Here is a 19,955-nt window from a genome sequence, read left to right as displayed (position 1 = left end):
GATAGATGAGTCTGCACTCAGGGAGGGTTCCCTGAGGGCAGTGAGCCCCAGAGGGTCTCTGGCCAAAGGTAGGGAATTAGTATTAATGCCATCTGCGCATGTGCAGTGTGTACTTGGCAATGCCAAACAAGTAGGGATAGTAAACTACATTTGGAAAGTAAGTCACCTGCAAGTTGTTATATATTAAAACTATTTTGATGATAGAAGCAATTCAGGGGCTGGGCTTTGAAGTAAAAAAAAAAAAGCCTAATTTAGGTTCAAGTTCAATTCTTCTATTTGCTGTGATTTTAGACACCTCACTGAACCTGAGCCTCAATTTCACCTGTAGCACAAACGGTGTGAAGTGTACCACACTGTGGGGTTTTTTTTGTTTGTTTGGGGGTTTTTTTGTATTTTTCTGAAGCTGGAAATGGGAAGAGACAGTCAGACAGACTCCCGCATGCACCCGACCGGGATCCACCCGGCACGCCCACCAGGGGGCGATGCTCTGCCCCTCCGGGGCGTCGCTCTGCCGCGACCAGAGCCACTCCAGTGCCTGGGGCAGAGGCCAAGGAGCCATCCCCAGCGCCCAGGCCATCTTTGCTCCAATGGAGCCTTGGCTGCGGGAGGGAAAGAGAGAGAGGAAGGAGGGGGGGTGGAGAAGCAAATGGGTGCTTCTCCTATGTGCCCTGGCCGGGAATCTAACCCAGGTCCCCCGCGCGCCAGGCCGACGCTCTACTGGCCAGGGCCCACACTGTGGTTTTGATTTGCATCTCCCTAAAGATGAATGAATGTTGAGCATCTTTTCCTGTCCTTCTTGGCCATGTCTGGATTTTCTTTTTTTTTTTTTTTTTTTTGAAAGCCGTCTATTTAGAACTATTGATTCTCTGAGACAAAAAGATGTCCGGCAGATGCTAAAGTCTTGGATTAAGTTCCTAATAATATAAACAGCATGAGCAGGAAACATTTCTCTCTGCAAAGTGAGGGTGTTTAGGAGCATCAGGGACTTGAAGCATGTGACAGGTTGACCAAAGAACAGGACAGTTCAGCAGCTGTTCGGTGTGTGTGTGTGTGTGTGTGTGTGTGTGTGTGTGTGTGTGGCCTCAAGGCAAACTGCAGACCAAGCCGTCTTAGGGGTGGACGGGCTTCAGGTGCGTTCCCTGGAGTCCTCCCCAGAGCTCAGCATGGTACCACAACAGCGCCAAACCATCAATTCCGAATGGGGTTGGGCAACATTTCAGAGAGCTGCTGCCTGCCCAGCAGGGTGCTGGCACTGCTCACCAGAGTTCCCCAAGTGTTTAGGAAGCCAAGACAGATGCCTGTTTAGTTTGGAGTAACTGACCTTCCCTTTGTGGTTGAAGACTGAGGATGAACTCGTGCTGGCACCGGGATTTGCAGCCCCACCCGATCTGGATTACTCAGGCTACCACCAGTACATAGAGGAGAGGCTTCCTCCAGAAAGCCCAGCGCTGTACGGCCTCCACCCAAACGCTGAAATCGAGTTCCTGACGGTGACGTCCCACGCCCTCTTCAGAGCTTTGCTGGAGCTGCAGCCCAGGAACGCGCTGGTCAGTGAGGAGCTGGGGCAGTCCACAGAGGACAAGGTAAGGGGTCTCTTGCTTTTCTTTGCTTTTGGGGTATAATGTATATTCAGCGAAATGCACTATTCTTTGGGGTACAACTCAGTGGGTTTATACCTCTGTATACTGTATACCCATATGGCCACCCAGATAAAAATACAGAATGTTCCCAGTATTGCAGGATACTCACGCCCCTTACTGGTCAATGTACCCGTCCCGCTCCAGCCCAGAGGTGCCCTTGCTTTCCCGGCCCCTGTCCCCATAGATTAGCTTTGCCCGTGTTTGAACTCCAGGTATATGCAGCCAGGCGGTATGTACTTATCAATGCTTGGCTCTTTCCGTTCTGCATTATATCTGTGGGATTCCTCCAGGCTGTGTGCAGACCGGTGGTTCATTTTTTTCACTACTGTGTTACATGAATATATACTTCTTTAACCTCTAGAGGACGAACCTCTGGGGTGGTTTCTAGTTTTTCACTATTATGTGTATCATAGCCATGAACATTCTTGTATCGTCTTTTGTCAACAAAGTTAACTCCCAAAGGTATCCACTCATAATACCCATACTCAGAAGAGGAACTGCTGGAGCAAAGAATGTAACATTCACACACTAAGCATCAACTCTAATTATAGTAGGGTTCTAGGAACTTTCAGTATCATTTAAGATCTTTCAATTATTTCTTGAAATAAGGCCATTTATTGAGAAACCTGTTTGGAATTTAGAAACTATAGAATTTGTTGTAAGGTGCTATGTTCTATATACTATATAATATCTTCCCTATGTGAATGTTAGATTTTTAAGAAGACGGTGATCAAGGTAAGAACTCATCCATTTGGGAAAAGCTCTAGTTGTGAACAGAAGCACAGAGGTGGATGGGGTTTCCATCTAGTTTCTGGATTTCATTCTTTCCAACAAGGAAACCGATCATTAAACTCAAAAATGCAGAAAAGCCAACGAGGTCAAGATGCCCCCACACCCCAGGTTGTAGCTACGAGCGTCCGTCCAGTGTGTGCACCCGGTACCAAAGAGCGCGCTGAGTAGCACCAGGGTCCCTATTTCAGAGAGGAGCTTGGGCAACATCCCAAAGCCAAACAGCTAGAAAGGGCCAGTGAGAGAAACCAAATTGTAGCCAACTCCAAAAGCCATCCTCTTACCCAACTGCTCTACTACACTGTGCTTCAATCCACCGCCGTTGTGAACCTGCCAGTTCACCTGCCAGGGCGCTAACGCAGCTGGCAGGCAGGTGGCGGAAGCAGAGGTGGCCATCTGAGAGATCAGCGGTTTGGAGCTGGAGACGGGCAGTACCACTCAGTTCTTTCTCCAGTGTAGGTGTTTGCTGGTTTCCCACAGCGCAGGAAAACTTAGAATAAATAAGCACAATGGAGAGCGACAGACACATCCATGTCTCCAGAGTATATATCTTTTATTTCTTCAGGGCAACAATTAGGGAAGATAGAAGCTTCCTCGTGGAAAATGTCAACCAAATCGCTCCCAAAACTTTAGAGTATCCCAGAAGGCAGCACCCTAGAGTCACTAGATTTAACTCAAGCTTACGGGCATCTTTGGTTTGCGTGACTTTTGAGATGGCTAGTTAAATGAACTTTTTATGAAACGTAAAATACGTAAGTGTTGGGGTTCTACTTCCTGTTGTTGTATTTTCACATGTAAATGAAATGTGGCTGACAGTTCTTCTAGTCCCTGAATGCAAACAGCAAAGGACCCTGCAAGCAAATAGCAGCCCCTCCCTGATGAGACCTAAAGAAGGGAGCAGGCTGGCCCTGGCAGGTTGGCTCAATGGTAGAGCATTGCCCTGGCGTGCAGGAGTCCCGGGTTCGATTCCCAGCCAGGGCACACAGGAGAAGCGCCCATCTGCTTCTCCACCCCTCCCCCTCTCCTACCTCTCTGTCTCTCGCTTCCCCTCCCGCAGCCAGGGCTCCATTGGAGCGGGGTTTGCCCGGATGCTGAGGATAGCTCTGTGGCCTCTGCCTCAGGCGCCAGAATGGCTCTGGTCACAACAGAGCGACACCCCAGATGGGCAGAGCATCGCCCCCTGGTGGGCATGCTGGGTGGATCCCAGTTGGGCGCATGCGGGAGTCTGTCTGACTGCCTCCCCGTTTCCAGCTTCGAAAAAATACAAGGAAAAAAAGGAAAAAAAAAAAAAAAAAAAGAAGGGAGCAGGCTGCTTTGATGGGGGTTGGGGGGTTGGCAGGGCCACTCTGCCCACCTCCTGGAAGGGGAGGCATCTTTTCAACGCATTAGCACGCGCCTCTGGGAGTTGTATGCTATATTCTGGGTCTTAAAAAAACCCAAGATATATGTATATAGTTACTGTGACCAAAAATGAAACAAAGGAGCTGACTGTGTGTGAGATATATGTATATAGTTACTGTGACCAAAAATAAAACAAAGGAGCTGACTGTGTGTGAGATATATGTATATAGTTACTGTGACCAAAAATGAAACAAAGGAGCTGACTGTGTGTGAGATATATGTATATAGTTACTGTGACCAAAAATAAAGCAAAGGAGCTGACTGTGTTCGTGATTTAAGGTTAGGAGTGTCTTGGATGACATTTTGGAGAAGCTCCCAGCAGAGTTCAACATGGCAGAGATCACGCAGAGAAACTCCAACAGAAGCCCCTACGTTCTTGTCTGCTTCCAAGAATGCGAGAGGATGAATGCTCTCCTCCGGGAAATGCGGGGGTCGCTTCAGCAGCTGGACCTTGGTTTGAAGGTAAGCGGAAAGGGGGCTAGAGCAGGCTCCCCCACAGCGGAAGACAGTCACGAGGCGGCCTTCTCTCTCCACGCCAGGGGGAGCTGACCCTGTCTCCTGCTGTGGAAGCCCAGCAGTCCGCACTGAGTTACGACACGGTTCCCGACACTTGGAGCAAACTGGCTTACGCCTCTACCTACGGCCTGGCCCAGTGGTAAGCTCCCCTGGCTCCCGCTGGCCTCTCTGCTCATGCTCATTCCTTGTTCAGCCTGTAAGAGTTACCAAGATTGGGCTTTGGGACTGCACTTGTTAAGTGTACAAACCCCTACCAGTTTCATGCGGATTTCCTTAGAGTGTTGCTTCAAAAGCAAAAGTAATTAAAACTCAGGATCAGAGCAAGATTGAAATTCTGCCTCTTACTTATTAGCCGTTTGATCTTGGACCAAAGACCTGACCTAATTTCTCATTTTATCATCTGAAAAATAGAATTCCCTCATGGAGTTGCGACGGCCACGGGAGGCAACTTGAATGTGCTGCCTCTGTGGTCCAGGGCCACCTGACGGGAGCTGCAGTGTGATCTGTGGTTGGTGGCTGCCTGTGCTTCGACTGAGGCACCCGGGAGCGGTCACCTTGTGAGATGAGGCCAGCTGTCCCTAGTGCCAGGCTTGGGGCCACTTAGCAAGATACGTAGGGCATGTCGAGGCTGGCCACTACTTGTTTGTGGTTTGTGGGCCTGTTAGAGATTTTAGGAAAAGTACACAGCTCAGGCCTGGGCCTGCGACTTGTGTGGCTCAGCCTCTGAAAGAGGTTCGGCAGGGCTCCCAGTTTGGGGGGGCGGGAGGGGAGGCAGGTCTCAGAGAGAAGACCTGTTAGCCTGCAGGCTGTGTGAGTGTGTGGGGAGGGGGTCTCCACAAAGGGGCAGTGGCACTTGAGTCCTGGAGCGAGCTGCTCCTCCAGCCCTTAGCCCGTGGCTAGCCATCTCCGGTCCGTCCCTGCGCTTACAAGCTGCTGCCCAGTGGGGCTGGAGCTCACAGTGAAGGCATCCATCAGCAAGTAAGTGTGCACGGGGGCCCTCTGAGAACGCCTGGGACTCCAGCGGCCTCCATCTCACCTGGACAGAATGCCAGACTGTCACAGCAGGGTGTCGTGAGGACACCTCTTCCCAGCACTCAGACCCCTCGGATTCTTAACTGCCACACGTGGGTGTGGGAGCGGCCCAACTCACGTCTCTGTCACGCCTCCCGGTTCCCACACGGCTTCATCATCTCCTGCGTCACAGGAGCTCAGGGGGCTCTATACTCAAGATGTAATTTTGATGTGGTCGTGGGGGTGGCAAGCAGTGCTCACCTGCTCAGCCACCTTGACCGGCAGTATCTATGCCCTCGTTTTCAAAGCCAGCAGTGCCCAGTTTCATCTCCTGGCTCACCTTGAAAAGTTTCTAGTCTGATGTGCAGTAAATCAGACTGTCCTCAGCATGTGCGTATGACTCGAGGGACGTGTCACCAAGCCAGGGTCAGAAGTTATTTCCAGCTGCTCCTTGGCCTTGGCAGTCAACACAGAAAGGTTCATCGGGGTCTCTGTGTTCCTCCTGACTTGTCAGGACGGGTCCATCCCCCCAAGAGCTGCTTCGCTGGCTTCTGTGCTGGGCTGTCCTCCGCTCCCATTCCCCCGCTGTCTGTGAGTCTTTCAACCTGCATGTCGTTTCACGCGTTCCCTGTTATCCAAGTTCACGTTTGCTTAGCCTCTGTGGGCCAGCCTCCTCCAAGGGAGACTGCGGGTACTTCCTACCCTGCCAGACCGTGCAGCTAAGATGCGAGGACCGGCCCTGGCTGGTTGGCTCAGTGGTAGAGTGTCGGCCTGGCGTGCGGGAGTCCTGGGTTCGATTCCCAGCCAGGGCACACAGGAGAAGTGCCCATCTGCTTCTCCCTTCCTCCCCCCCTCCGTCTTCCTCTTCCCCTCCCGCAGCCAAGGCTCCACTGGAGCAGTTGGCCTGGGCGCTGGGATGGCTACGTGGCCTCTGCCTCAGGCGCTAGAATGGCCCTGGTTGCAACAGAGCAACGCCCCCTGGTGGACATGCCAGGTGGATCCTGGTCGGGCGCATGCGGGAGTATGTCTGACTGCCTCCCCGTTTCCAACTTCAGAAAAATAAAAAAATTTAAAAAATTAAAAAGATGCGAGGACCTGGGTAAAAGCAGCAGTTTTTTTATTTTTATTTTTTTTCATTTTTTCTGAAGCTGGAAACAGGGAGAGACAGTCAGACAGACTCCCGCATGCGCCCGACCGGGATCCACCCGGCACGCCCACCAGGGGAGACGCTCTGCCCACCAGGGGGCGATGCTCTGCCCATCCTGGGCGTCGCCATGTTGCGACCAGAGCCACTCTAGCACCTGGGGCAGAGGCCACAGAGCCATCCCCAGCGCCCAGGCCATCTTTGCTCCAATGGAGCCTCAGCTGCGGGAAGGGAAGAGAGAGACAGAGAGGAAAGCGCGGCGGAGGGGTGGAGAAGCAAATGGGCGCTTCTCCTGTGTGCCCTGGCCGGGAATCGAACCCGGGTCCTCCGCACGCTAGGCCGACGCTCTACCGCTGAGCCAACCGGCCAGGGCTAAAAGCAGCAGTTTTACACCACAGGTTTGCAGTGGATAAAATAACTTTACAACCCCCTTTCCTGCTTTCAGGAAATCACTGCCTGTGGGAAGACTTCTGTAGTATGCTCACTGCCTTTCCTGGCAACGCTGGTCTAGGTCTAGTAACAGTCACAGCAGCCGCCCCTCCCTGTCCCCAGACACACGCGGGTGGTCTTCCCATGCACCCTGCACTTCAGCCTGTTCCCCGTGGGCACCTGTCAGCCCAGACCATACAAAGACCTCCAGTGAACAGCCACCACCTAGGCGTAGGATCTAAACAATTGAATGGAGACAAGTTTCCCATACTCCCTGGTGTTCTCATCCCTGATAGCAGTTGTACGACAGGTCCTTCTGCAAATCAGGGAACGATTTTGCTGGTTCTCAGTGGTGTGTACCTTTCTACCTCCACCCTTCCCCAGAATGTACCTAATCTCTTTGGGAAACTTCTGTATTAACCAAAAAGCAAGCTTATTTTTTCCTACCTTCTTCTACCTACCAGGTTTAACAACCTCCTCTTGCGATGTCGAGAACTGGACACTTGGACACAGGATCTCGCCCTTCCGGCCGTGGTGTGGCTTTCTGGCTTCTTCAACCCCCAGTCCTTCTTAACTGGTAAGGTCTGATGCTCCCAGAACCACCGCCCTCGCAGAAATCCCACCTGCCTTCACCTGTGAGTGGCTCTCCCTGCCGGGCTCCCCAGACCTTTGCCGTTGAGGAAGAGAGGTGACAGGAAATGACCCTCCAGGCAGAAGGGCAGTGCAAGGGAAGGAGACGGGATGTGGTTCACGCTAGCAAACATTTTCTGCCCAGAGCTCCATCCTGCCACGACAGGGCCAAATGGCCGGGGCGGCTCCAGTCAAAGCTGCGAGGTTGGCCCTGGCCGGTTGGCTCAGCGGTAGAGCGTCGGCCTGCCGTGCAGGGGACCCGGGTTCGATTCCCGGCCAGGGCACATAGGAGAAGCGCCCATTTGCTTCTCCACCCCCCTCCCCCTCCTTCCTCTCTGTCTCTCTCTTCCCCTCCCGCAGCCAAGGCTCCATTGGAGCAAAGATGGCCCGGGCGCTGGGGATGGCTCCTTGGCCTCTGCCTCAGGCGCTAGAGTGGCTCTGGTCGCGGCAGAGCGACGCCCCTGGTGGGCGTGCCGGGTGGATCCCGGTCGGGCGCATGCGGGAGTCTGTCTGTCTCTCCCCATTTCCAGCTTCAGAAAAATACAAAAAAAAAAAACAAAAAACAAACAAACAAACAAAAAAAAGCTGCGAGGTTGTCCTGCGGACCTTGCTCTGATGCAGCCACATGCAAACACGCAAGCACCAAAAACACGGTGTGGGCCAGAGCATGCCGCGGTAGATGCTCAGCTTGCTGGTGGCTCCTGGGACCCTTACACACAACTTCACCTGATTCAATTCCTGTCCCTTCTCCTCCCAAAGCAATCATGCAGACCACGGCCCGAAAAAATGAGTGGCCGCTGGATAAAATGTGCCTGACAGTTGATGTAACCAAGAAAACCAAGGAAGAATATGGCCACCCGCCAAGGGAAGGCGCCTATCTGCACGGGCTGTTCCTGGAAGGTAATACGCCCCGGGGCGTACATGCAGCCACTCAGTGAGGGAGCCTTCTTACACAGCTTCAAGTTAGTACTGACCCTCTCTGGTCTGCGTCTGGGCATTCACTCACGTTAGTGGGTGTTCACCTCATTGCCTGCTCTTTTTTAAATGCCAGGATGTATGTCCAACGTGAGCCAAATTTTAAGGCATTTGGGGTGATGGCTCTCACTTAAATTATTGTGCTTTTCAATGCAATCAATTCAAAATCTTTCTACTTTTCACTTATTGTGAGACATCTCCAAGCCTTCAAGATGCCACTGTCCACTGTAAATCTCTTTAGTTTTCCAAATTTACCTGGCCAGGAATTGGTTCTGCGGGACTGCCTCTTAACTCAGAGAACACTTTCAGAAATGCAAGATGCTCTTTTTTTTTCATTCTAGAGCACAGGCCACAAGTTCAAGTGTTTAGAGGCAGGGCAGGCAGTGGAGATGAGGTAGCTGGACTCGGTAAGCAGAGGTGCAGGGGAAAGCGAGTGTGGTAGACGGAAGCCCTCCCACTCTCCACACGCACTCCAGGGCCAGTTTTGAAAAGGCGGGGCAAACTAGTTTGCTTTAGTGTGTCTGGATTATTAAGAAAGTACACTAACTTGGATGAATACAGACTCCATGAGAGTTTTGGTGTGAAGCACGGGAGCAATGGGCTGCTTTATTGCGTGTACGTGGCCTCCCACTCACACCTCCGTTGTGGGCCAGCTCAGTAAGGAAGCCACCGACCAGCAGGAACGTTGACAAAACTGGGACGTTTATTGCCTACAGCAGTTACAAGAGCCGCCCCACCCTGGCCCACCCTGACAACCCGTGTGTTTTTGCCGCAGGTGCAAGATGGGACAGGGAGACGGGCACCATCGCTGAAGCCCGCCTCAAGGAGCTGACCTCGGGGATGCCGGTCATCTTTGCCAGAGCCATACCCGCGGACAGGCTGGACACCAGACACACCTACGAGTGCCCTGTGTACAAGACCAAAAGGAGGGGCCCCGACTACGTCTGGACCTTCAGGCTGAAGAGCAGAGAGAAGGCGGCCAAGTGGGTCCTGGCGGGCGTGGCTCTGCTGCTGGAGGCATAGATGGCCCTGGCGCCCGGACGGGACACAGGGAGCCTTCTGCATTGTGTCCTCGCCTCGGTCACATGCACGTTAATTTATTCTACTGAGAGGCTTTTACAAAACATATTCCCGCTTCTGTCCCTTTTAAGTAACTGTGCGTTAATACTTCTAAACACCATCCTTTAAAAGTGGGGAAGACACAGAGGCAAACGTACAAAGAAATACTGGAAAACCGGTCAGAATGTGTTCATTAATGTTCAGCTTTCCCCAGTACCCACCCCGCAACACAGAAAGTACCACGGCACTCACAACCTCAAATACAGTGGGTCGAAGTCTCCTGGTCAACAGGTGGGATTTTAGTTCTTATAAGATATTAAACAACAAAAAAAAAATTTAAATTAAAAATTAGCTCTTACATTCTTTTCCTATAGCGAAGCCCCTGGCCCTAGGGAATCCTGAATGAAGAGGCAGACGCCCCCCAGGCCTCCAGTGTCGGCATCGTGACAGCCCACTTTTTGTGCATTCAAGTTTTAATAAAAAATAAACCTCTAGTACTCTCCAGTTCTGTCATTAATCGCACCTTGTAATTTAGGGGAACGCTCTTCAGTATAAATTTCCAATCACTCAGAGCAGGTTAAACTATGGGGTTTGAACTATGGTCATGATAAGGTAAAACGAAGGTTATGGAACCCCTGTAAGACTTGGCCTCCCATTACCCTTTGGGAGGCAAAAATAAAATCCAGGCACCATCTAGAAACAGTGTCAAAGGCAAGAGCTACCGATACCATGTTTTCTCTGGAACGTTAACTGTGCTTTTTTAATCAGCTGCAGATCATTTTAACCATTCAAACAGTCCTGCATAGATGCACCTACGTTGATTCCCTCGAGGTGCTTACCTGTCTTCCCAAGAAATCTTTGTAAGCAATATAAACAATCTTAAAAAAACATAAAGTATTTCGATCTATGAAGGATTTCTGTATAAAAACACAACTAAGAAATCTTAGGCACAAACGGTACACTGGGCACGTCTCCCTGGAGTCCTCAGAGGTCAGTTGGCTGGTTCTTCTTTCTCTCAATTGTCTTCCACCAGCTGCTTCTGTAAGCTGAGGAAAAGACCAAGTCGCATTCTAGGCTCCAAAGCTCAGAGAGTGCAAGGCCCAGACCGGGGTCTCCTGCTGCTGTCAGCCCCGACTCCTGCTTCAGGAGCAGGGGACCCCACGGGCAGGCCCCCACTAGGCCTGGCCTTGCTCTGAAACTGCTTCCAGAGTGTGTTGTGGACCATAATTTATCTCCCCAACCCCCAGAATGAGACAGCCACATCCTAAATACAAATCCCCAAACCTCTCCGTTCTGCCCAGTGGGGTCAGGGCTGCCCCTCAGCCTGCCTTGGGTACAGTCAGTCCTGCTTACAAAAGAGACCGGTTCTGTAGGTTTGAAGATGTGTAAGTATTTATATACACAGCAAGGTAAAGATAAACACTATGTTAAGACAAAACACTGGTCTAGATAGGTATATGTAGCTGTTCCCAGTTAAGAGCTACTCCACAGAACCCTCTCTCTCTCGTAACCCGGGCACTGCCTGTATTCCAGGTGTTTCCCACAGGGGGAAATGTCAGATCCAGGCAGTTCCAGGCTGAAACTCTGAGCCACGGAGGGAATTTCCTAATAAGGATAAAGAGCAGTCCTGAACCTTTCCAAGGCAAGCGCAGCAGACTGGGTGCCATTCAAGGCAGTTTGTGAGTCAACCTGCATGGGGCAGCCACTCCCTACCCACAGGGGCTGCCTTGCGGGGCCCAGGACGGCGGCCTCCGCTCTGATCCGGGGGGCCCAGGACGACGACCCCCGCTCTGATCTGGGGTACCCCGGACGGCAGCCTCTGCTCTGATCTGGGGGCCCCGGACGGCAGCCTCTGCTCTGATCTGGGGACCCAGGACGGCGGCCCCCGCTCTGATCTGGGGGGGCCTAGGATGGTATCCTCCACTCTGATCTGGGGGCCCAGGATGGCGGCCCCCGCTCTGATCTGGGGACCCAGGACGGCAGCCCCCGCTCTGACCTGGGGGCCCGGGACAGCGGCCTCCGTTCTGATCTGGGGGGGCCAGGACGGAGGCCCCCGCTCTGATCTGGGGGGACCAGGACAGTGGCCTCTGTTCTGATCTGGGAGGGCCAGGACAGTGGCCCCCGCTCTGATCTGGGGGGGGCGAGGACAGTGGCCTCCGTTCTGATCTGGGGAACCTAGGATGGTATCCTCCGCTCTGATCTGGGGGGCCCAGGACGGCAGCCTCCGCTCTGATCTGGGGACCCAGGACAGTGGCCTCTGCTCTGATCCGGGGGGCCCAGGACGGCAGCCTCCGCTCTGATCTGGGGAACCTAGGATGGTATCCTCCGCTCTGATCTGGGGGGCCCAGGACGGCGGCCTCCGCTCTGATCTGGGGACCCAGGACGCCAGCCTCTGCTCTGATCCGGGGGGCCCAGGACGCCAGCCTCTGCTCTGATCCGGGGGACCCAGGACAGTGGCCTCTGCTCTGATCCGGGGGGCCCAGGACAGTGGCCTCTGCTCTGATCCGGGGGGCCCAGGACAGTGGCCTCTGCTCTGATCCGGGGGGCCCAGGACAGTGGCCTCTGCTCTGATCCGGGGGGCCCAGGACGCCAGCCTCTGCTCTGATCTGGAGACCCAGGACAGTGGCCTCTGCTCTGATCCGGGGGACCCAGGACAGTGGCCTCTGCTCTGATCCGGGGGCCCAGGACGGCGGCCTCCGCTCTGATCCGGGGGGACCTAGGATGGCGGCCTCCGTTCTGATCTGGGGGACCCCAGACAGCAGCCTCCACTCTGATCTGGGGTGCTTACCTCTCCAGGTACTCCTTGACGTTGTCATAACCGTAAAACTTGGCCAGGTGAATGAGGATCCCTGTGGCACAGCGGCCGTCGCGCTTCCGACAGTAACTGCAGTTGCAGATCCCACGGCAGGGAGGACACATCCAATCCTGGGAGAGAAATGAGCACAGGAAGGCCAGCGTCAGCTGCAGGCTCTGGTCGGGCCCGGTTCAGCTGACCCCTCCCCCAGCCTTTAATCACGTCATAAGGAGAGGGCCATCTCATCTGTTTCTGTCCTCTAACAGACATCAAAAGCCCCAACGTCATACCCTCAGAAACACTGAAAAATGTTGGTTTTATCCAGGACCAGCTAACGTAAACTAGTAGACACCTGTTCAGAACTTAAGATCGGTGAGACCTGGGGATGGATGTTAGTTTTTCCACTTCCCCTTTGTGGGACTGTGGTTAAATCATTTAACCCGAATGGCAGGTTAATGTCATCTGCAAACTGGGGACAGAGATCTACTGCTATGTAAGAGGTCATGAGCACAGAATGTCCAGGTTCAAGGTCATACTTACTAATAACCAGGAGACTATTACTTTTCAGAAGGAACGGAGGCATAGGGAGGTTACAAACCTACTTCACAGCTCCATGTAAATAAACTGCATTAACGGGTGTGGAGCCTGAGCGCCCTGTGGGCACACAGAAATCACCCTCCACTGTGACACCCCCGCCCGGCCCAGGAAAACCCCAGGCAACTCCTGCCGCTGGAGGAAAAGCCCCAGGATGAGTGAGACCACTGTCAGCAAGCTCGGCTGACCTTGGAAAACCCACTGCAGCCTCGTCCCCTGTCCTGTCCACTGGTCAGCTTGCTCCCTGTCCTTCCTTTCTCTTAGCACTTCAGGTGCAGAGAGGAGGTGGTGAGGACGGCACAGAGCTCTACAGCTACTGGCCCCCGACAGGGGCCCGGGAGCCCCGCCCACAGGCTCCCTGTCACCCCGGGAGCCCCGCCCACAGGCTCCCCGTCACCCTGGGAGCCCTGCCCACAGGTTCCCCGTCACCCCGGGAGCCCCGCCCACAGGGGCCCGGGAGCCCCGCCCACAGGTTCCCCGTCACCCTGGGAACCCCGCCCGCAGGCTCCCGTCACTGCTACGATTCCTGGCGAGTGTGCACGCGGCTCCTACCGGGTCCAGCAGCGCCGACCGCACGTCCTCCCCGTAGCGGTTGCGCAGGCACGGCCCACAGAACTGCCCCCGCACCCCGCCGCAGCTCTGGCTCCGACACACCGTCTTGGTGTCCATGGTCTTCTGCCGACACTGATGGCACGTGTTGCCCTGAGGGGAGAAGGCTGTGAGCAGCGGAGGAAGGATCTATGGGGTGATGTCCGCGAGGCCGCCCGCTGCCAGGCACGTTCCCGAGCGCACAAGGACGCACGGCCCTCTCAGACGCCAGCAGCCTGTTTCCTGGGACAGGCCGTGGCACCCCTGGGGGCTGGAGAAGCCTACCGGGGCAGATGAGACTGAGCAGGAACCCTGGGAGAAATGAAATGATTAGAGACGAGGGGGTGGGAGGAGGGGCAGAGCCCACGGAGGGCGACAGGTGACAGCGGCCGGGGGCCCCGAGCAGCATCACTCAGCTCCGGCCGAGGTCCTGGTGATCTGGAGGTTCTCACTGAGGATCTTCTGGTTTGAAAATGTTGGCAATTAAAACATTGTAACAGCTGTCCCACGACTTACCTAAAATGTGCAGAATACCACAAAGCTCCCTTCTAGATCACCCTTTCAAAGAAATTTTAACCCACCTCCTCCCAACCGGTCTCTCAAACTTTAGTTGCTGTGGTTATATTAACCAAAAAGCACATTTTTTAGTATTTAAAAGTGTAACAATTATAAATAAGTCCTTTTCTGAACTATACCCCTGCCTCCCCCCAGACACTGTGCAGCCCCCAGAGAAACCTCTCCCACGGGTGGGGAGCATTCCTGCCCCAAGCCGTCTCCCCTTCCCCAGTTAGAGCTGACCCTCCAACTCAGAGCCCACTCTGTACCCTGGGTGGTCCAGGGTGTGAACCCAGACCCAGTTTAACAACAATGCAGGATTTAAAATACTAGTGCAGGCCCTGGCCAGTTGGCTCAGTAGTAGAGCGTCGGCCTGGCGTGCAGAAGTCCCGGTTTGATTCCTGGCCAGGGCACACAGGAGAAGCGCCCATCTGCTTCTTCACCCCTCCCCCTCTCCTTCCTCTCTGTCTCTCTCTTCCCCTCCCGCAGCCGAGGCTCCACTGGAGCAAAGATGGCCCGGGTGCTGGGGATGGTTCCTTGGCCTCTGCCCCAGGCACTAGAGTGGCTCTGGTCGCAACAAAGCGATGCCCCGGAGGGGCAGAGCATCGCCCCCTGGTGGGCAGAACGTCGCCCCCTGGTGGGCGTGCCGGGTGGATCCCGGTCAGGCGCATGTGGGAGTCTGTCTGTCTCTCCTGTTTCTGGCTTCAGAAAAATACAGAAAAAAAAATAAAATAAATAAAATAAATAAAATAAAATAAAATAAAATAAAATACTAGTGCAGTGGTAGTCCCTACCGCCCACTAGGGGGCGTTCCAGCTTTCATGGTAGGCAGTAGCAGAGCAACCAAAGTATAAATAAAAAGATAGATTTAACTATAGTAAGTTGTTTTATAAAGATTTATTCTGCCAAACTTAGCAAAAATCCAACACAAAGTACTTGGTAGATAATTATTATTATATGCTTTAACTTGCTGTAACTCTGCTTTATAAGTTTTATAAAGTAAAGTTACTTCCCTACTTTATAAATCACTATGACTGTGGAACCGGTAGGCGGTTAGAAAATGTTACTACTAACAGAGATACAGAAGTGGGCGGTAGGTATAAAAAGGTTGACTGCCCCTGTACCAGTGCCCTGGAGTCCCAGTAGAATACCAATCAGGTGACTTACCATCCTGTATCACTTACCAGAGCTTTATCGTAGATTTTATCTCGAACAGTTAGGGCAACATTTTCTAAGTCCTCTTCAGTGATGTCCTCCACGGGCCGGAAGGGAGACACCCGGTGACGCCGTCTATACCCCTGGCACTTCTGCTGCGAGAGGTGACAAAGCAGAACCTGGCGTAAGATATTCTGAGTGGCTAAAAATTTTTGGATGTTAAACTCTCAGAGTTCTAGCACCCTTAATGAGCAGTTAACTGTGTCCCTCTTCTCCTTTCCTAAAATCACACGATCGTGGAGCCCTGGACTGAAACCCTGCTGCACAGTGAGTGCCAAGCTTCCTTCCTGGCCAGGGGACAGATCAATACACAGGAGCTCAGGTTTCACCTGCCCCCTAAACGGGCACCTGCTGTCAACTCTGAGGACCGCAGTGAACAGCCACACCCACCAACGGGAAGTGTCCAGTTTTTCTCCCTCCCGCAGGAAGGCACCTGAACCGCCTCTCGCCTAGAACAAAGGACAAAGGCCAAGCAGGATCACTGTCCTTTCCCCAAACACACCCACAAAGCTGGCTGGAGCCGGTAGCAGGCCAGGGCTGCCTGCACTGGAGAGTAAGCTGGGCTCCTGACCACTGAGCCGCTCTGCTCCTCCACGGGGCTTAGCTAAAAGTTAGAGCAGGGCCTCTCAGGGGGTGGTCTCGGGAGCACAACCATCTGGGAATGAATGGAAATGCACATTCTCAGCGGCTGCGGCTCTACCGAGACAGAAGCTCAGCACTTTTTACCAGCCCTGGGGCGACCAGGGTGAACGCTGGAGGTTAGGGGACCGCTGGCTCAGACAAAGAGTTATTTGTTCACGATGGTCAGAAAATACCCCACTGATGGTCTTCCTCCTTTTGAAACTGTAAAACTCGTCCGCGAACATGGAGGCCGAGAGAGTGAAGTTCTCCAGCGCGAACTTCTCGGGCGGCCGCGCGCTCCGGGTGGGGTTCATGCGCCGGGGGATCTGCCCCTCCGAGAAGGCCCGCCGGACGGTCCTCTTCTTCTGAAAGGGAGAGCACAGACAGGCGTGGCTGGGGGCTTCCCGGAATACGAGCCACCCAGCCCTCGATGCCGTCCATCGGTTCTGGAGTAAACGCTGATAAAAGAGTACAGCACTTACAGAAGCTGAGTTTGGGCTTCGGACCGGGAAGAAGTCTGGCACCGAGTTCAGTTCCGCCAATAACTGAGCAAGCTGCAGTTCAGAAGAGAGAAAGGGCCGCACGTGAACACTCCTGCGTCCGGCTCACCTCACACCTCATCGCAAGTCGTCAGCTCTGCAGCCCGGAGGCGTCTGGCTGACGGGGTGCACCGCAGACCTCCACGGCTGCTCTAAGGTTAACCTCACATGTACAGATTCCTCTCGGCAGAGGAGAGATGCGGATGTCACTGTTCACGGGAATAAACTCCGCGCCCGTTCCTTACGTGAGGGCGGGACAAGAGAAAACCTGTCCTGAAGTGACCACGGCCAGAGCATCGGGCTGAACGCCGGACTGGGCCACTGATTAGCAGTGTGACTCCAGAATGCCGTTCTGCACACCTGAGCCAAGTTTCATCATGTTCGTAACAGAAAAGGCTCACTCAGACCATTCTGAGAGTTATTCAGAGCTCCAGAAAACGAAGCCGGTGAAGTTCTTATCAATGAAAATAATTTCTGAAAACATTTCGTAACAGGCAGTGAGTAATATGCCAATATGCAACTTCATTAGGATTCTCTTTAGTTTTAGATTTATATAAATGGACGGTGTCACTAAAAGATCATGAAAAACGTAATTCTTATTTTCAAAATGTGGACAGAAACAGTGTTAAAAATTTCCCTTAGCTAATAAGCACAAATATGCTTCAGGATAAAGTTTACCCAAAAGTAAGCTTTCTATTAACTTATTAAATATGTAAGACTGTATATACAGCATCACTATGTAACTCTTTTTAAAAAAGAAAATATTAAAGGGAAACATCCACCAAAAGCCAACCCACTAAAAGCAATTGGCAGAATTCCTTTTTAAATTCTACCAACTTGTATTCTTATATACAAAACTATAAGGCTGGCCACTGTTATTGACCACGTACAGGAAAAACTACCCAAAACAGATTTCACCATGTCCCACGGATTCTTCTCGTGAGGACATTTGAAAGCTGTTTTACTACCTGGGCCTCTTCCATCCCTCAAGGTCATGTCTTGAAAGCACAGGTGTCAGGGCCGACAGACGCCTGCCTGACCCGCACACAGCTACTCCTCATGGGCTCCCCGACCTCTGCCCCCAGCTTCCTTCTGCGGGGACAGGCCAGCTGCTCAGCTCCCTCCAGCTCCGAAACCGCTCCGGTTACAACCTCACTCGACAAGCAGTAAGTGGCATCAGTTCACGGCACAGTGTCAGGAGCTGAACATGGTGCTGGGAGTCCCTTTCTGTTCCCAGACCAGAGCTAGCAAGGAGTAACCGCCTGGCTGCAGGGGGACAGGGTACACAGCCGCCAGGGCACATTGCCCAGCAGCAGCCAAGGCGGCAGCTGCTGGCCGGACCCGGGGCCGGTGCCCAGAGGGCCCTCGTGGGGCCTTACCATGGCTTTGTTCTCCTTGATGTTCATGGTCCTTTTCAGCAGCGCATCGGAGCTCTCCTGGCTCTCCCCCCTGGAGCCGTCCTCAGACTCCGAGGCAGAATCTCCTCTCTCCTGTCCTTGCTGGCAGCCTTGACTTCTCCCAAGGACGCCTTTCTTCTTGTCCCGGAACCGGGAGCTGGACAAGAGCGGCTTGGGAGGGCTGTCTCTGCCGGGCTTCTTGGCTGGCTTCTTGCTGGGGAACTGCAAGGCTACGCGGAGGCCAATACTGCTTCTCCTCGGCCTGCTTCTCCTGGGCACGGCCTCCTCCTCCTCTTCCTCTTCTTCCCCCTCCTCCTCCTCCTCGGACCCAGACGATGCCTGGCTGTCATCACTCAGATCGGACTCCCCGAGCTAACGAAATAAGAAAAAGAAGTTGTCTGATAACACACTTACAAAAAGACCTATTTAAAACCACTCTGACGTTATCTCAGGAAAATAATACACAGCTGAGAGCTTCTCCTTGTGAGTCCGCCGGACCTCTTCAGTTCAGTGCTCAAGGCGTCTGCGATAGGTTGATCAGAGGCGGGCACTACCACCAGCACTGTAGCACTGTGCCCTGCCCACCCCAACGGGTGCCTCTCCGAGGTCTGCAGCTGCGACCAGGGGCTCCTCTCCGAGTGTGGTCCCAGGAGCCCCAGCAGCTTCTGAGGGCTTAGCAGAAACGCGAAGTCTCAGCCATTGGCCCGGTGGGCTCCACTCAGAGCATCAGGCTGGAAGGGAAGGACGACAAACCAGGCTCCTCCACAGCAAACGGCCAAGCTGGCACATCGGGAAGCTGAGTAACACGGGGAAGACTCACGCTAAGGGTGTGCATGGCCCAAGACAGACGACTCTGCCCTAAGTAGCGGGACTATGACTCATGAGGTGAAAGAAGCAGGCTGAGCTGCCCCTGGGGCCTGAGGGGCCACCTCTCGGGGACACGTTGGGTCCTCATTCCCTTTTCTGTGACCGCAGTGCCATGAGGTGGGGGTGGGGGGCATGGGGTCAGACAGCTCCGTAGGTCACCCGTTCAGTCAGCTCAAGAAACTCTCCCAAGGCCCTGGCCAGTTGGCTCAGTGGTAGAGCGTCAGCCTGACGTGTAAGTCCTAGGTTAGATTCCCAGCCAGGGCACACAGGAGAAGCGCCCATCTGCTTCTCCATCCTTCCCCCTCTCCTTCCTCTCTCTCTCTTCCCCTCCCGCAGCCAAGGCTCCATTGGAGCAAAGGTGGCCCGGGCACTAAGGATGGCTCCATGGCCTCCGCCTCAGGTGCTAGAATGGCTCCGGTTGCAATGGAGCAACACCCCAGATGGGCAGAGCATCGCCCCCTGGTGGGCATGCTGGGTGGATCCTGGTCGGGTGCATGCGGGAGTCTGTCTCTCTGCCTCCCTGCTTCTCACTTCAGAAAACTACAAAAAATAAAATGAAAAGAAACTCTCCCAATTTTCAAACTCCACTCAGTACAGGTCTCCACCATTAAATCGTAACTCAGGTTTCTCAAGAACACAGTGAGAATGGAAGGCAATGGCAAGGTGACATTACCCAGGTGACGGGGTAACAGCTCAGAGGCGGAGAGACTACCAGTAACAATAGAAAGAGGCTTACATAACGAGATCAAGGGCATCTTTCCTGGACCACATGCTGGCAGGTTGGAGTCCAGGACCTTGGACAATGGGGTCACTGTAAGGAGAGTGGCACGCAGCCCCCAGGTGGGCCCAGGACTCACCTACCTGACTCTGCTTCCTCCTCAGGGACCACCCCCCAAATTCTAGCACATTCAAGGTAAAAATAAGGCAGAGGGAGGGGGAAAAATACAGAAACTGCCCAACCGTGGTCTAGATATCAACCCACAAGCCAAGTAGAGAAATCAAACAACACTGCACTCATTTTTCTTTTAATATCCTGAACGTCCTACATTAGTAGCTTTGGAATTAAAAATGGTCGGCTGCAGGGGAATCCAATTTTCAGACACACTGTCAGAGAAGCTCAGAGGAAATATCCCTGGATTGACTTGATTTATCATAATCTTCATCTAAACCACCTCTCCTTACCAAGGACGC

General features: G+C 53.4%; 2 protein-coding genes and 1 non-coding gene across 9 annotated transcripts in view; 2 read left to right on the top strand and 1 right to left on the bottom strand.

Annotated features, from left to right (window-relative positions):
• DNAH11 (dynein axonemal heavy chain 11) overlaps positions 1–9,574 on the top strand; it is a 302,981-nt gene extending 293,407 nt beyond the window's left edge. For all 4 annotated transcript variants that reach the window (XM_066354493.1, XM_066354491.1, XM_066354490.1 and 1 more), the window contains exons 77-82: positions 1,341–1,583; positions 4,110–4,292; positions 4,370–4,485; positions 7,395–7,507; positions 8,320–8,460; positions 9,311–9,574. In XM_066354493.1, the coding sequence (XP_066210590.1) occupies positions 1,341–1,583; positions 4,110–4,292; positions 4,370–4,485; positions 7,395–7,507; positions 8,320–8,460; positions 9,311–9,558 (1,044 nt within the window). In that variant the 3' untranslated portion in view covers positions 9,559–9,574. The remainder of the gene's footprint in view (positions 1–1,340; positions 1,584–4,109; positions 4,293–4,369; positions 4,486–7,394; positions 7,508–8,319; positions 8,461–9,310) is intronic.
• On the top strand, positions 7,769–7,844 carry TRNAG-GCC (transfer RNA glycine (anticodon GCC)). The gene has a single exon. It is a non-coding gene; the product is annotated as a tRNA-Gly (tRNA).
• A 928-nt stretch (positions 9,575–10,502) lies between the features above and the next one.
• CDCA7L (cell division cycle associated 7 like) overlaps positions 10,503–19,955 on the bottom strand; it is a 46,190-nt gene continuing 36,737 nt past the window's right edge. For 2 of the 4 annotated variants that reach the window (XM_066354502.1, XM_066354505.1), the window contains exons 4-10: positions 17,880–18,269; positions 16,444–16,515; positions 16,156–16,326; positions 15,310–15,432; positions 13,535–13,684; positions 12,383–12,519; positions 10,503–10,640 (exon numbers count right to left, since the gene is read on the bottom strand). In XM_066354502.1, coding sequence (XP_066210599.1) covers positions 10,610–10,640; positions 12,383–12,519; positions 13,535–13,684; positions 15,310–15,432; positions 16,156–16,326; positions 16,444–16,515; positions 17,880–18,269 — 1,074 coding nt within the window. In that variant the 3' untranslated portion in view covers positions 10,503–10,609. Of the gene's footprint in view, positions 10,641–12,382; positions 12,520–13,534; positions 13,685–15,309; positions 15,436–16,155; positions 16,327–16,443; positions 16,516–17,879; positions 18,270–19,955 lie in introns of all 4 variants that reach the window. The other 2 variants (XM_066354501.1, XM_066354503.1) reach the window with 1 other exon arrangement.

The sequence above is a fragment of the Saccopteryx leptura genome, chromosome 12 (assembly GCF_036850995.1).
Source record: "Saccopteryx leptura isolate mSacLep1 chromosome 12, mSacLep1_pri_phased_curated, whole genome shotgun sequence".
NCBI classification, from domain to species: domain Eukaryota; kingdom Metazoa; phylum Chordata; class Mammalia; order Chiroptera; family Emballonuridae; genus Saccopteryx; species Saccopteryx leptura.
Note: the sequence above shows the minus strand (reverse complement) of the source record. Positions and strands in the feature narration are given on the sequence as shown.